This window comes from Pogoniulus pusillus, chromosome 16 (assembly GCF_015220805.1).
Source record: "Pogoniulus pusillus isolate bPogPus1 chromosome 16, bPogPus1.pri, whole genome shotgun sequence".
In the NCBI taxonomy this organism is placed as follows: Eukaryota; Metazoa; Chordata; class Aves; order Piciformes; family Lybiidae; genus Pogoniulus; species Pogoniulus pusillus.
Window position 1 is genome coordinate 4,954,687 of NC_087279.1, and position 12,892 is coordinate 4,967,578.

General features: G+C 50.3%; 2 protein-coding genes across 3 annotated transcripts in view; both read left to right on the forward strand.

Moving 5' to 3' along the window:
* Positions 1 to 3,202, forward strand: part of SHQ1 (SHQ1, H/ACA ribonucleoprotein assembly factor) — a 135,576-nt gene extending 132,374 nt beyond the window's left edge. The window contains exon 12 of the mRNA XM_064156209.1: positions 3,168 to 3,202. Coding sequence (XP_064012279.1) covers positions 3,168 to 3,179 — 12 coding nt within the window. The 3' untranslated portion in view covers positions 3,180 to 3,202. The remainder of the gene's footprint in view (positions 1 to 3,167) is intronic.
* Positions 3,203 to 5,029: 1,827 nt separating this feature from the next.
* RYBP (RING1 and YY1 binding protein) overlaps positions 5,030 to 12,892 on the forward strand; it is a 46,288-nt gene continuing 38,425 nt past the window's right edge. The window contains exons 1-2 of one of the 2 annotated variants that reach the window (XM_064156216.1): positions 5,030 to 5,299; positions 6,244 to 6,369. In XM_064156216.1, coding sequence (XP_064012286.1) covers positions 5,268 to 5,299; positions 6,244 to 6,369 — 158 coding nt within the window. In that variant the 5' untranslated portion in view covers positions 5,030 to 5,267. The other variant, XM_064156215.1, reaches the window with a different exon arrangement.

The following is a 12,892-nucleotide window of genomic DNA, read 5'->3' on the forward strand; positions in this document are numbered from 1 at the left end:
GAGCTAAGTCACACCAGCAGCACACAAACACCTGATACAGGCCATCTCCTTCCTCTGTGCCAGACCAACAAGCTTCAGGAACTTTCATTACAAGCATCCAGCTGCCTAAGTCTGTATTTTATTCTGTTTCTGTTTTGCTCTCTCTCAAGGTTCTTCTCATGACATTCTGCTTCTCATCTTCGGGTTGCTAGCACAATCCCTCCTTTTCCTAATGGGACCACTAAGGAAAACATTGAATAATGTTCACCAGGAGGCAGGGTTTTTTTTGGGAGCTGTACAGTCTTCCTCCAGCCCCACAGTTCTTGCTTCATCCCTTACCGACTTTACCATGCCTGTGCTCCCAGAGCAGCTGAAAATATCCCACCTGCCCATACATCCAAGTCTTTAGTGAAGGCTGGAAAATGGAACACTGTGTGCTAACTCTTCCTTATCACTTGTTTCTCTCCCACAATTACCAGTAAAGTCTCTTAGCATCCCAGTATTAATCTTGTTAATTCAGTACGTTTTGCCGGAGCCTGCATAAATCTCTATGGTGCACCAGGGCTATCCATCAGGCAGGTCTGTGTTTACACAATCCCTAGCCCAGCACTTTCCCCCCAGAGCTGAAGAATTCAGCCCGGGCCACGTTTCAAAGGCGCTGTCAAGTGTTAAGTGAGACTTCCTGACTCTTGCTGGCATCGGCACCTGAAGCCGATGGCAGCTAATGCTGTGCTCTGAAAGCAAGAGAGGGAGCAGTCAGTTGGCCACCAGCGCCTCTGGCCAAGACATGCTTTCTGGTTTGGTGTTTTGTTTTGTGGTGAACGCTTCCAGGCTTCTGAGCATAGGCTCCTGCCTTGCTTGCCAAGGATGCTCTGACGGTATGGCAAACGTTATATCACTTTGTGTGACGTCCATCAACTTTCACACAACCCCTTTTTCTTCCAACCCTTGGTATCTTCTCCTTGTCCTGGAAACCTGGGGAGGACAAACGCCTTCAATTCTCTTTGGCAGGACAAAGCAAAATGAATGCTGGCTCTTAAAGTGATCCACTGGAGCTGCTTCACCTTTTCTACCCTGGATTGATAATTTCCCTTTCTGCCCACTTCTACTAAGAGGTGCTAATTGTGTGGTGATACACAACTTCCCTGCCCCAGGGAGCAGCACCATCACTTCTGCTCCTTTTAACTCTGAGCTAAAAGAGAGACCTGTGTCCTGAGCCTGAGTCCAACTTCTGTGTAACAAATTCCTTATTAAAGCCACAGAAAAACTCATTTGCTAGTGGTTAGACTCTGGTCTGCTCAGGCCAGCAGTCACTTCTGAGAACTTATGCACATCTGATGCAAAATGACAAAAATGTGTGGTTCCCACAGTGGCCAGGGGGGCTGAGAAGCTCAGGTTAATGTTTATACTTGGCATTGAACCCCATGTACAAATACTGACTTTGGCTGCATATGTAGCATCCTGGTTTACTTCTAAAGCCATTCATATGACAGTCCAGGTGCAGGGAATTACCCCTGAGCTCATGACACCCCAGATTTTGGAGGCCTCACTGTGCTGAACAGGCTGCTAACAGGGTTCTTAGATGCTTGTGCCTGTTAGCGTCCCTGGCCAACTGCTCTGTGGAGCAGAGATGTTGGTTGGGAAGCAGAAGCAGCTGCCATGCTACTGGAGAGGGAGACTGTTCATGCAAGGGAAATAAAAGGTGATGGCCGTGGTACTGAGTGACAGGGTTTAGTGGTGACTTTGCAGTGCTGGGTTAACAATTGGACTTGATGATCTGGAAGGTCTCTTCCAACCAAAATGATCCTGTGATTCCATGAGGATGGGGATGCAGAGCCCTGTCTGTCTCATTCCAGCATCTCCACACCTGACATGAAGGACATACTGACTCACAGCCAAAGCTTTGCTGAGCAAAGCCATTTGTGCATGAGGTCCCAGCACAGGCTATGGCAGACAGTTTGGCCTGGGAGGTTTGTGCCCTGCTGTGCCTGCCCCGGTGCTGTGTCTGTTGTCATGCCCTGGAAACATCTTCAACTAGGGTCTATTTAGGAGGTTGTTGTTGTTAAAATTACACATGGTGCAGGAAGGCAAGTGGTGAAAAGAAGTGGGTTAACAGAACACACTTGCAGTTGGGAGTGCTCTCAAGCAAGCCGTTGCATGCAGTTGGCACTGATGAGAAAGTGGCATCTTCTGGAGTCCAGGCTGGGAATTTCTTCTTCAGATGAGTTTCCTGAATGGCTGAAGGGGACTGTGGAGTCTAAAATGTTTAGCTGGAATGAGGTTGGTTTGCAAACCTGTGCCAAAGATCCATGTGTGAGCCTATAAATTTTCTCCTTTCACATTCCAAACCCAGGCTGCTTGAGTTAATGAGGAGGAGTGCTCAATGGCTTGCCCAAGGCTGCCTGGTGAGCAGTTGATAGCTTAGACTCCACTAAAACCCCCCAAATGCTCAGTGGGGTACCCTGCTCATGCCACACTGGTGATTCTCAAGGCCAACAGGATAACTCCCTGTGCTAATTGCACGGTGTTAAAGAAATACCCCACCAAGACCTCTGTCGTTTACTTTGACTGTATTTTCATCCCTGATCTCTGCCAATGGCTCCTGTCTTGGTGTGTTGGCGTCTGGAAGGGTCAACAGCGAAGCGCTGCCTGCAGGATGCATCATCCTAAAAGCTCTGTTTGGATCAAGCTGTGAGCCCACCACCAGCCACAGCACTCTTCCAGGAACTGTCCATGAAGGCAGAGACACCCAACTGTGGCTTGAGGAGTGTTTAACAAAGTGGGAATGAGCAAGCTCCTGTGGCAGAGACGTGATTGAGCAACATCACACTATATGGGGCTGCCAAGCTTTTATCATGCGACTTGGAGAGCTCCATTTGCTGCGGAGGGAAGGTTTCCAGGGGAATTGATAATAAAGGATGTAGTAGGCTTTTTAGGAAAGAAAACAACTTTTGCTATGAAAAGAAAACATCAACCCTGGAAACTTTTTGAGGAGCTAAACTGCGTTCTAAAAACAAGCTGTAGCTCCTTCACAAGAATCCTGTGCCTGTGGTGGCTGTCGCTCTGCTTGACGCAGCGATGGGGAGCTAAGGGAAGTAGCTGTGGCAGAAAACAGGAGTCAGACTGTGCCTGGATTTCCTCTAGAGTCAAAATGTCAGCACTTTCTGTCTTTCTGTGCTTCTTCTCAGGTTCTCTGCTGACCTCCTCTCCAAGCACGGTGTTCTTGTTGTCCCCGCAAGCATCATTGCCATGAAGTTCTGGTAGCAATTGCTCACCAGGACTCTGCACTTACCAGACCCCGTGAGCACTGCTGAGTTACTGTTCCCACACAGATTCCCAAAGCAAACGTTAGTGCTGTAATCTAAAAGAGCAAAAATGTTTGGAAAACAGCAGATGCAATGGGAAAATGACACTTCCTACATGTGATAATTCTGCAACCTTAACTTTGCCCTCGGAGTATGTCTGCTTCTCGCTGTATTGTTCGGGAACTTGGGTGGCGTAGAAAAAAGTCGTTGGAAGTCTTCTTCCTCTGTGCAAATCAAGTTAGAGCGGCTGGTGGAGGTGCCAGCAAGGGTTAAGTTACCTGTGTGGGGCTGAGGTGGCTGGGTAGTGTAAGTGGATTACGTTAAACACAGGGAGGTGACTCTGTCAGCGTGATTTGGCTGTTAAGATGGGGCTTTGGTGGAGGGGAAGAAGTATTCTGTGGCTGGCGTGCGCAGATCACTAAAGCTTTAAAGTGCAGGACATGGTTATGTTTCCCTCCTGCCATAAGCCACTGATATTGGTTTGGCTTTTAGCTAACGTTTTTCCATGTTTTTAACTTGCATTCAGCTATAGGTTACCTCTGTTCAGGCTGTCCCTATCCTCAGCCTGCAGCCCCTGTTGGGGGCTCTTGGGCGCAGCCCTGTGCAGCCCACAGGCATCCCTCCTGCCCGTGCCGTTTGCTTGCTTTGGGCTTCAAGTTTCCTTTTCCAGGTGGCTTGCTTAGTCGCCACTGAGAAAATTGGGGAAGCTCAGTGAAAAACGGTGTGCCCTGCCAGGCTTGTGCCTGTGCAGCTAAGGGAGGTTGAACCAGCTCTTGTCTTGACTCGTGGCTCATTATCCCTGGCCTTCCCCACCTGTCCATCACCCCATCTCCTGCTGCCGCCGCTGCTGAGGGATCAGTCCAGCACCAAAGTGGCTCAGCAAAGACGGCAAGGGCTTGTCCTCCGAACGCTGCCTGCCAGCACACCGTGCCAGCGTGTCCGCAGCCCGAAGGGGCAGGGAGGAAACTGGAGGCAGGACTGCTGCTCTTCGGGGAATGTCACTTCTTGCCACCTTGCAGAACCACGGCTTTGTGCTGTCGGTGGAGTGGATAGATCACTGAGGGGTTGATGGGGGCGTTTCTGGAAGACTACGGCAGTGCTGTCAAAACGCCTTTGGGACTGTGTGGCCTGACCCAAAATGGAAAGGAAAATCATAAAGGAGGCAGCCGAGGGATTCGTGAGGGCACAAGGAGGAGGGGGCACGAACAGGAGTTTGCTCCCGGCTGCTGCCAAGCCCTACCGGGTAACTTCGAGCAGGGCTGTGGGCAGGGCGAGGCAAGCTTCTGCCGCCCTTCCCCTCACGGAGGAGGCCTGCGAACCCCCGGACCTCCGCCGCAGGTACCTGCTGCCCCTCCCACCGCTCGCAGCCGGCTCCCGCCCTGCGGGCAGGACGGGGTCGTTCGGCCGCACTGTCCCCACGCGGGCCCCATCCCGCAGAAGGCCACGGCCTCAGCCCCCCACTCCTCAGAGAGGACAAGCAGGCAACGAGCACTCCGAGGGGGAAGGGACGGGAAAGCAAGGGACCGAGAGCAGCCAGCCCACCCGCTGCGGCGGGGTGCCGGTGCGAGGGACAGCGCCCGCAGCGCCGAGCGGAGGGAAGCAGAAAGCGAGTGAGGCGGCCCCGCAGGGGCTCCCGGCCGGGGGCGGGGGTGGGACCCGCCGGGGAGGCGGCGCGGCGCGGGGGGCGCTCCCCGCTCTTCTCCCCGCCAGGGTTGGCGGCGGGGCCGCCCCCATTGGCCGCGGCGCGGCGGCGAGCTCCGCCCGCCGGAGCGGCGCGGCGCGGGGAGGGAGAGGAGGGAGGAGGAGGGAGAGGGAGGGCGCCGGGCTGCGCTGCGCTGCTAGTCTGGAGCGGAGCCTGGCAGCGGCAGGAGCGGCGGCGCGGGGGTGAGGAGCAGCCGGAGCCCGCTGGACGGAGGCAGCCCCGTCCCCCTCCCCTCCCCCTCGCCTCTTTCTTTGTGCGCAGGGCAGGGGCGGCCCCGATCCATGGTCATGGGCGACAAGAAGAGCCCGACCAGGTGAGCGAGGGGCGCGGGGGGTGCCGGGGAGAGGCACCTAAGATGGAGGGAGCGCGGCGGGGGCCGCCCCTGCCCCGCCAGCGGTGGCTGGCCCGGCTCGACGCTGGCGCGGCCGGAGGGAGGGGATGGCGGTGGGTAGGCCCCTGGCTGATAGTTGCGTGCGTGTGCTCCGCCGCGGGGGAAGGAGGAGGGGACGCGGCGGCGAGGGGCTCCTAAGATGGAGGGAGCGGGCGGGGAGGGGGGCGGTGTGCCCGCGCCGCCCCGCCAGGTAACGCGGGGGGCCGGGGCGGAGGGGGGGGACGGACGACTGCGGGCGGGGAAGGGCGGGAGGGAGGCTCCTAAGATGGAGGGAGCGTGGAAGGGCAGCAGCAGGAGGAGCAGTGCCGGTGTCTCCGTGCCTGCCGCCGGTGCCAGGGCTGGTATGGTGTGAGCGCAGCCATGGCGGCTCCGCTCGCTCGCACTCCCGCTCCGCGCACTCGCTGCTCCCAGACAAAGGGAGGTTTAACAAGGTGGAGGAGGGAACGCGCCTCCCAGCCTTCAAACTCTCCCACCCACTCTCCCACCCTCCCTCCGCAGGAGGGGGAGCGGCCCCCGACGCGGTGCGGGGGGCACCGGGGGAGGTGGCCGGCGCGGCTCGGCTGGGTTCGGCCCGGCCCGGCTGTGCTGGGCCCTCCCGCGGCGCGGGGACGGAGCCGGGGCCGGGGGCGGAGCGCAGCGCTGCACCGCACCTCTGCGAGCGCCGGCCCCGGTAGGTGTTTGTCGGCTGTTCCCGGGCGCGGGGCGTGGGGGAGGAGAGCAGGGGTTCGGGGCTCTGTAACACGGTTTCTCATGTGTGTGTTTTCTTTCTCTCCTCCTTTTCTCCCTCCTCCTCCCGCCGCCTCTCTCCTCCTCCCCAAACACACACGTACACACACGCGCTTCCCCTCTCCCTCCCCCTCCCCAAGGCCGAAGAGGCAAGCCAAACCTGCAGCCGACGAAGGCTTTTGGGATTGTAGCGTGTGCACCTTCAGGAACAGCGCCGAAGCCTTCAAATGCAGCATCTGCGATGTCAGGAAAGGCACCTCCACAAGGTAGGTCCGCACTTTTCCACACGGGTTTTGCTCCGTGCTGGGCTGTTCCGACTTGTTGATTTTTATTTTTTCCCCCTCTGTTGCTTGGATATCGGCCGGTTGCATCCCCCCTTCCCTCCGGTGCAGTCCCTTCTGTCCCCGTTCAAAAGCTTGTGGATTTTAAGAATTCTCTTTCAAGCCTTTAACTGGAGCTGGAAGACATGTTTCACGGATGTGGCAGCGACCTGGATCTTTTTGTTGTTCTGTGCTTTTTTTGTTGCCGATGTACAGAGGACCTCATGGAGATCCACGGCAAGCCAGAAACGTTCCAACTGTGGTTTGGGGCAGATGTCTTTCTGTGGTTTGGCTGGAGGTTTACCTGTGCTTTCTGCGGGAGTATAGGAATGATTCAGGATTAGGGAGCCAGAAAGGAAACGAGTGCTATGAGAACAACAACTGCCTTCCTGAGATGTTGATCTCTTGGTGTCTGTTGTCATCTGAACGGAATCGGCTTTGTGCTCAGTGTGGGAATGTTGCGGATTTCTGAAGGCTTTGGCTGTCAGGTCTCTCTGATTGCCTTGCTCTGAATAACTGGAAGTCTTTGTGAGGTGATGAAACTGGCAGAGTAGTTAATTCAATCTCAAAAAAAATCCCTGCCCCCCCAAAAAAAAACTTGAACTCCTTCGGTTAATGATTTCAGAAGATTTCTCCCAGAAATAATCCCAAGCATGTGGTACTCTTTTTCTGATTTGCTCTACCGTGCCGACTTCTGATTTTGTTCATATTTTACCTTCCGAATTTGAGCTGCCGTTGCTCTGTTCTGCCAAGAAAGTAGTTTGTAAGATTCCCATTGTGGAAGGCGTTTTCCTTTGAGTGAAGCTGTGTATTGAGATGCGCTCATCAGCAGGCTGTTTGCATGACTTGGTTGTTATGACTTGATTGACAAAGGTGAGAGAGTGTTCGGTCGGTTATTGTTCGCACTGTGCTTTAGACGGTCTGAAGTGCCTACATCTTTAATGGGAAGCATGCTTTTGGGCCATTGAAACTCTCTATGAGTTACAGCAACAGTGTTGTGGTGCCTCACTGCATGAGTTTTGCCATGCTTGTCAGTTACAAGTATCTCCAGGCTTCTCATGAAACAGAGGTGCTGAACTTAAACCAGTTTTAGGCAGTGTAGTTACAGCATTGAATAAGCTTGAGCTTCTGGGATAGCAGCATTCTGTAGGCACCTAGAGCTGATTCTTCGCTTCTCCCATTCAGTCTTCTTTTGTTGTGCAGCTAAACCTTCATAATACTCTGGATTTCTGTGTGTTTCTATTTCCTTGGCTTCCCCGTCGGCTCAGGTGAAACATGTTGATCCTGCCTGGTCTTTAACTGTGCTACTAGAGTGTGTAGCCTTGCAGTCTCCACAAGCTCTCGCAGCATCACGTCGAGCATGTGCATGGGTATTTGTAGGGGGAGAGCCTTAATGAGATGTGGGACCCCATATGGGTTGTATTTTGTGTCAGACTTGATCATTCTCATTTGGCCACCATGCTGATGTTCATTTTGAGAGCAGCAGCTTTCTCTGACGTGCTCTTACTTGGGTGTCTTTTTTGGTTTGTTTAAGTAATGATGGTTTTCAAACTGTTGAGTTAGTAGGATGTTTTGTCTTTTAAAGGGCTGTTAAGAGGGACAGCAGTCGATGATTTCAGGTTAAGAGCTGTAGCCTTACTTGCAGATGTGATCCTCGGGTCTAGGACATTGTAATTCCATTTAGCTTTTAATGGATCCTTATGAATGGCTTCTAATTTTAATTCATTTAATTCATCAGCTTTCTATTCAGTTTTGCTGCTTTTTAAAAATGCTTTTGTTTGTGGAATTTGAGAAAGTATTTAAAATATTCAATGGACCATCATGTCTTTTTGCATATTTATACCGTGTATGAATAAATAGCGCTGAAAGCTGGAGTGATTGAGTGTTGTGAGGGAGCCTCCTGTGTTGAGAAGACCTGGGAGGTCAGAGTTCTTTGTTGTGGTATTGCTTTGAGTGTTACAGTATGTGACGTAGCAGTCGATGCTGGGGAAATTCTTATGAATTTGTTTAAAAGAAATGACTGATGTCAAGACACTTAGTCAGCTATGGTTGATAATTTATCACTTGAAGTGGAAGGTATCTGATGAGCTTGACTTTTAAGTTGCCATTTGAGGAGTTGATGACACTTCTCCCCCCTTTAGGACTGCCCTACTTCATTAAGGCTTACTTCAGTCTCACTTATCAGAAATTTATCAGACTCACTTTTTACAAACTAAAAGTACTGAAAGAGACATCACAGATGTGGTGAGGCAACTGCTTTTCATCAAGTTACTGTGTGCAATTACAGCATGCCCAGGTTTTTTTGGTTAAGATCTGGTATGACCTACTTTCTACACACCCCCCCCCCCCAGTGTGAAGCCAGTTCTTTGCTGTAAAATTCGTTTGGCTGATAAATACTCTCCAATTTGAGAACGAGTTAGGACATTGGCTAATTCTCACTGGTTTTTTTTTTTCAGACCTGATATAATCAGTTGCTGTGTGGGAGGGGTGGCTGGCAGCACTTGGAAGTTTTGCTTTCTCAGATCCAACTATCACCCTTTCCCTAGGATCTCATAAAAGGAGCTTCAAACAGTTTTAGAGTTGACCTGCCAAGTCAAAATCACTATAGATGCTAAACAGTTAAATTGCACCTGAATCCTTTTTTTTCAAGGGGCTGTTTATAAATATTTCAGTTGCACTTTTAAATAAAAATGAGGTCAAATCCATCTCAGGAGAACCAGCAGTTGTCATGCCAAGATTACATTAAACCTGTAGTACTGTCTTGAATACAGGATTTGCTACACTGTGTTACTAACTCCCTTTCCTCAGCCTTTCTTGCTATTTTATGGTTAAACTTTAGTATGCTCTATTTAGGCAAGTATCTTGAGTCTTTCCTACCATTTTCCTTCTGTGAGGATCATGGCAAAGATAAAAGCTGTGTTCAGTTGGGCAGGATGATGATTTAACTGGCTAGCTTGGGAGTGAGCAGTGGTGATGTGTTTGCTGGGGTGTACACCACCTTTTTTTCTTTCTCAGAGGTTTTGTTTTTGCTGGTGTAATGGTGCAGGGAAGTGGTCTTGGCCACTGCTTCCACTTGCTTCCTGTGGCTCTTTTGGTGATTTGCTTTCTCCTCTCCAGCTCCTGCACACGGGAGAAGGTTTAAATTAAAACTTCTGCTGGGATGTTTTCTCCACAGACACATTCCCTTCCAATATCCATTACTTTTTCAAATGTGGAGGGAAGGTTTACTTTGGATTTCCTATGAATGTGAGGGCAGAATTTGTCCACGAATTTCCAATTACAAGGAGTTTGCGGTCCTGTTGGAAAGTAAGCAGTGGCTCCCTGTCTCCATTTGTGTGTCTTAATGGTATTCTTGCTCATCTTCCCTTTTGCTTCTTTGATGGTTCACATGTGTTGTGTTCCTCTACACCACTTGTAGCTTTGTCTCCCCAGCGTTGCCATGCAGAGTGTTTCTGTATGGGACTGCTTTCAGACATCGCTGCGAAGGAGAACATTTCCCCCTCCCTCTGGTTTCACAAAGGTGGTTAATATATTCCTGTAGCTTTCCTTTTGGATAAACAGGCAAGTGGTGCAATGTGCTGGAGCTTCTTTGATGCTAATTTTTCCTCTAACTTTAGGACAAGTGCTTTCCTTGCCTGAACTTCACATCCTCTGTCATGAATGTGCCTTGATTACAGAGAAGTGCACTAAAAAAAAGTTAGAGGAAGATGCAAGAGCAACAGCTGGATGTCTGACATGTAAATTAACGAAACAGTGGGACTTTGGAGTACAAAATGAACAAGTTGTAGTGTCTGTGTCCTCTGCAAGACATGCACTTAATAAGCATTGCTGTTGTATTTGTTGCTAATACCTGTGTGGCTTGGAGTTTGCATCAAGTGATTTGAGCAGAGCTTTCGTTGTGGAGTGCTCCAGTTGTGCTTGTCAGTAGTGCTTCACTCTTCTCCTATCCTTATTTCTGAGAAGAGGCTGAGCTGAAAGCATTCATCAGAATTTTAAAATGATTTTTTTTCTTGTGTGGAACAAGTGTGTCGGGTATTTGCCTTTGTTCCCCTTCAGTTCTCCAGAAGATTGCTTTGCACCTTCGCAGGATCTATGCTGGCACCTTGAAGGATGTAAACTACTGTCTCTGTCACTGCTGAAAAGTAATTTCTTGTTCTGCATCCAAGCTGGGCTGACCAGAATAGACATCAGATAGTCCTGCTATTTCTGGAATGAGAAGTCAGGCTCATGATCCTGACCTCCATATAACTAATATATGCCCTGCTTATTTGCCTTCCCTTTGTGTGACTGTTCTTCTGAAAATGCTTTCTTTGGTGTGTAGGTTGGAGGCAAAGTGGTCAAATTCATTTTTTTTCAGCTAAATGACTTATACTTGCATTGAGGGGAGTTATTTTCTGTAAAAGTGGAGTACATGACTCCATTGTCTGGAAGAAAAGTGTTGTGGAAGAGATGCTGGTGCCTTTACTCTGGAATGTTTGTTTTACTAATCGTCCATTTAGATTTATGGTTAAACCATCCCTGTATTTCCTGCTCATCACTGAAGTTGGATCAGGTGGAGTGAGGCATGGTCTGTACCAGCCTGGAGCCATGGCAGTGCTCCAGGAGGTCACTGAGGTCTTGGAGAGATGTGCCTCCTCAGGGACTGCTTCGCTGGTAATGGATGGGAACAGCATCATTCTGCCTAGCTGCGTTTGAGTGTGGGGATGTGCCATACCCATTTGTGAAATGTTTGCTCATGTCCAGGGAGTTTGTGACACCTCTCTGGTCTCGTATTTCGTTCACCAGCACTGTCCAGAAGTTACTTTGAGAATTGGTAGATGAGGAGTGCTTTTGCTACCCCTGATAAAACCACCAGGGCAGAAGAGCTAAGGACAGGAGGAGCCTTTTGCAAACGCAGTGCTTTCCAAGCAGACCGTGCTGATGGTTCACAGCAAGCCTCAAATTCCAGAGCTCTGGTTTGATGATACACTAAGTTGGACTTGATGACTTGTGTTGCTGTACCCCAGGTGCCTCAGCCACGTGGCTTGGGATATTGATCCATTCTAAACTGTTAACACTACAGGTTCATGCTACACTTTTTAAAAGTAGCATACAGTCTGTGAGACTTCATGTGAGCAGATGAAGCTGTTCTAGCTTCAGATTAGCTATTATCTGTCATCCTGGTGCAGGCGTAACCCTGGCATAAGATCTGTGTCTTGTACTTGGCCTGTTTGAAAGAAAGAAGAGTTGTGTCCTGATTTGCTCTTTGCTGGTGTTTGGCTTTGGCACTAATGATCTCATTACCATCACCGCAGGATTTCTCTTGAGTCTCAGCACCTCTGGGAAATCATTCTCAGCAGGGAGGATCCTCTGTATTGACTTGCAGCACCAAGGCAATACCCCTTTGCCAGGCTTCCAAATTTGAGTACCTGAAATGCTGTAGGTGACGTAGCAGTGTGGTGGCTTTGTTTGTGCCACCTTTTGTTTCTGAAGGTCCTGTTAAGGATCTGCACCAGTCGTGGCGCTTTTTCCCTGGGGGGGGGAGGAGGGAAGAGATGTCTTTGCAAAAATGAACAGTAAAATCTTCAACGTGGATGAGGTGTGCTGTAATTTTTAAGAAGATTACCTGTTTGAATTGAATAATTGTGGGTGGTAGGGTTTAATACCAATCTCTGATTTCTGTTGGAGATTGTAAGAAGATCTAACAGACAAACTGCAACACTGAGCATGCTAATCTATCACTGATAACATGCAGTGTGGATATTACTCATTTTCCCCTTCCTCCATAGGCTGCTTTTTTTGGGAGATGGGAATCTAAATCAAAGTATGTATGTGTGTGTAGGAGGAGAGGGCATGCAATGTTCTTCTAGTGCTGTAAACAGACGCTGAGTCCACTGGGATGCTGGCCCCATGCTCTGGGCAGGTCCTCGTGGGGAGCTGGTAGGCAGAGGAATGCAGAGCAACTTTCTTTGCCTGCCTTTCTTAATTGCCCTAATTGTTTTATGCTCCCATCAGCTGGCTGCAGAGGGGCTGCTGCACTTGCACGACTACCATCTGTGTTTGCACCCTGTGCATCTAGTAGGTGGAATCTTGCATGAACTGGAAATCAGAAAGTGTGCAGTGTTACTTAGAGTACTGGTTGAGAGGAGGGAAGGGATGGATGTGAAGTGTGATTCTCTGTGGCCAGCTTTGGCTCATGTGAGATCTTGGCTGACTGTCCTGTGCTGCGTGTGAGTGTTCTCCAGCAGCTTGTAGTGCTGGCTGAACTCTTAAGGGCCCTGGAAATAATGCCTGAGACTCAAGATCCATGAGAGGTGAAAGGTGTCGAGAAATGTGCTATGGGCTGGCTGAATTGTTGCTGGTTACATCCAGCTTGTGCGCTGTAGCTTGGACACCCCTGCTGCAACTCCATGCTAATGGTGAATCGGGTTACTGGCTGCTGCGAGACCTGCTCTGTTGTAGTGATGTGAATTAAACAGCTTTGCTGTTG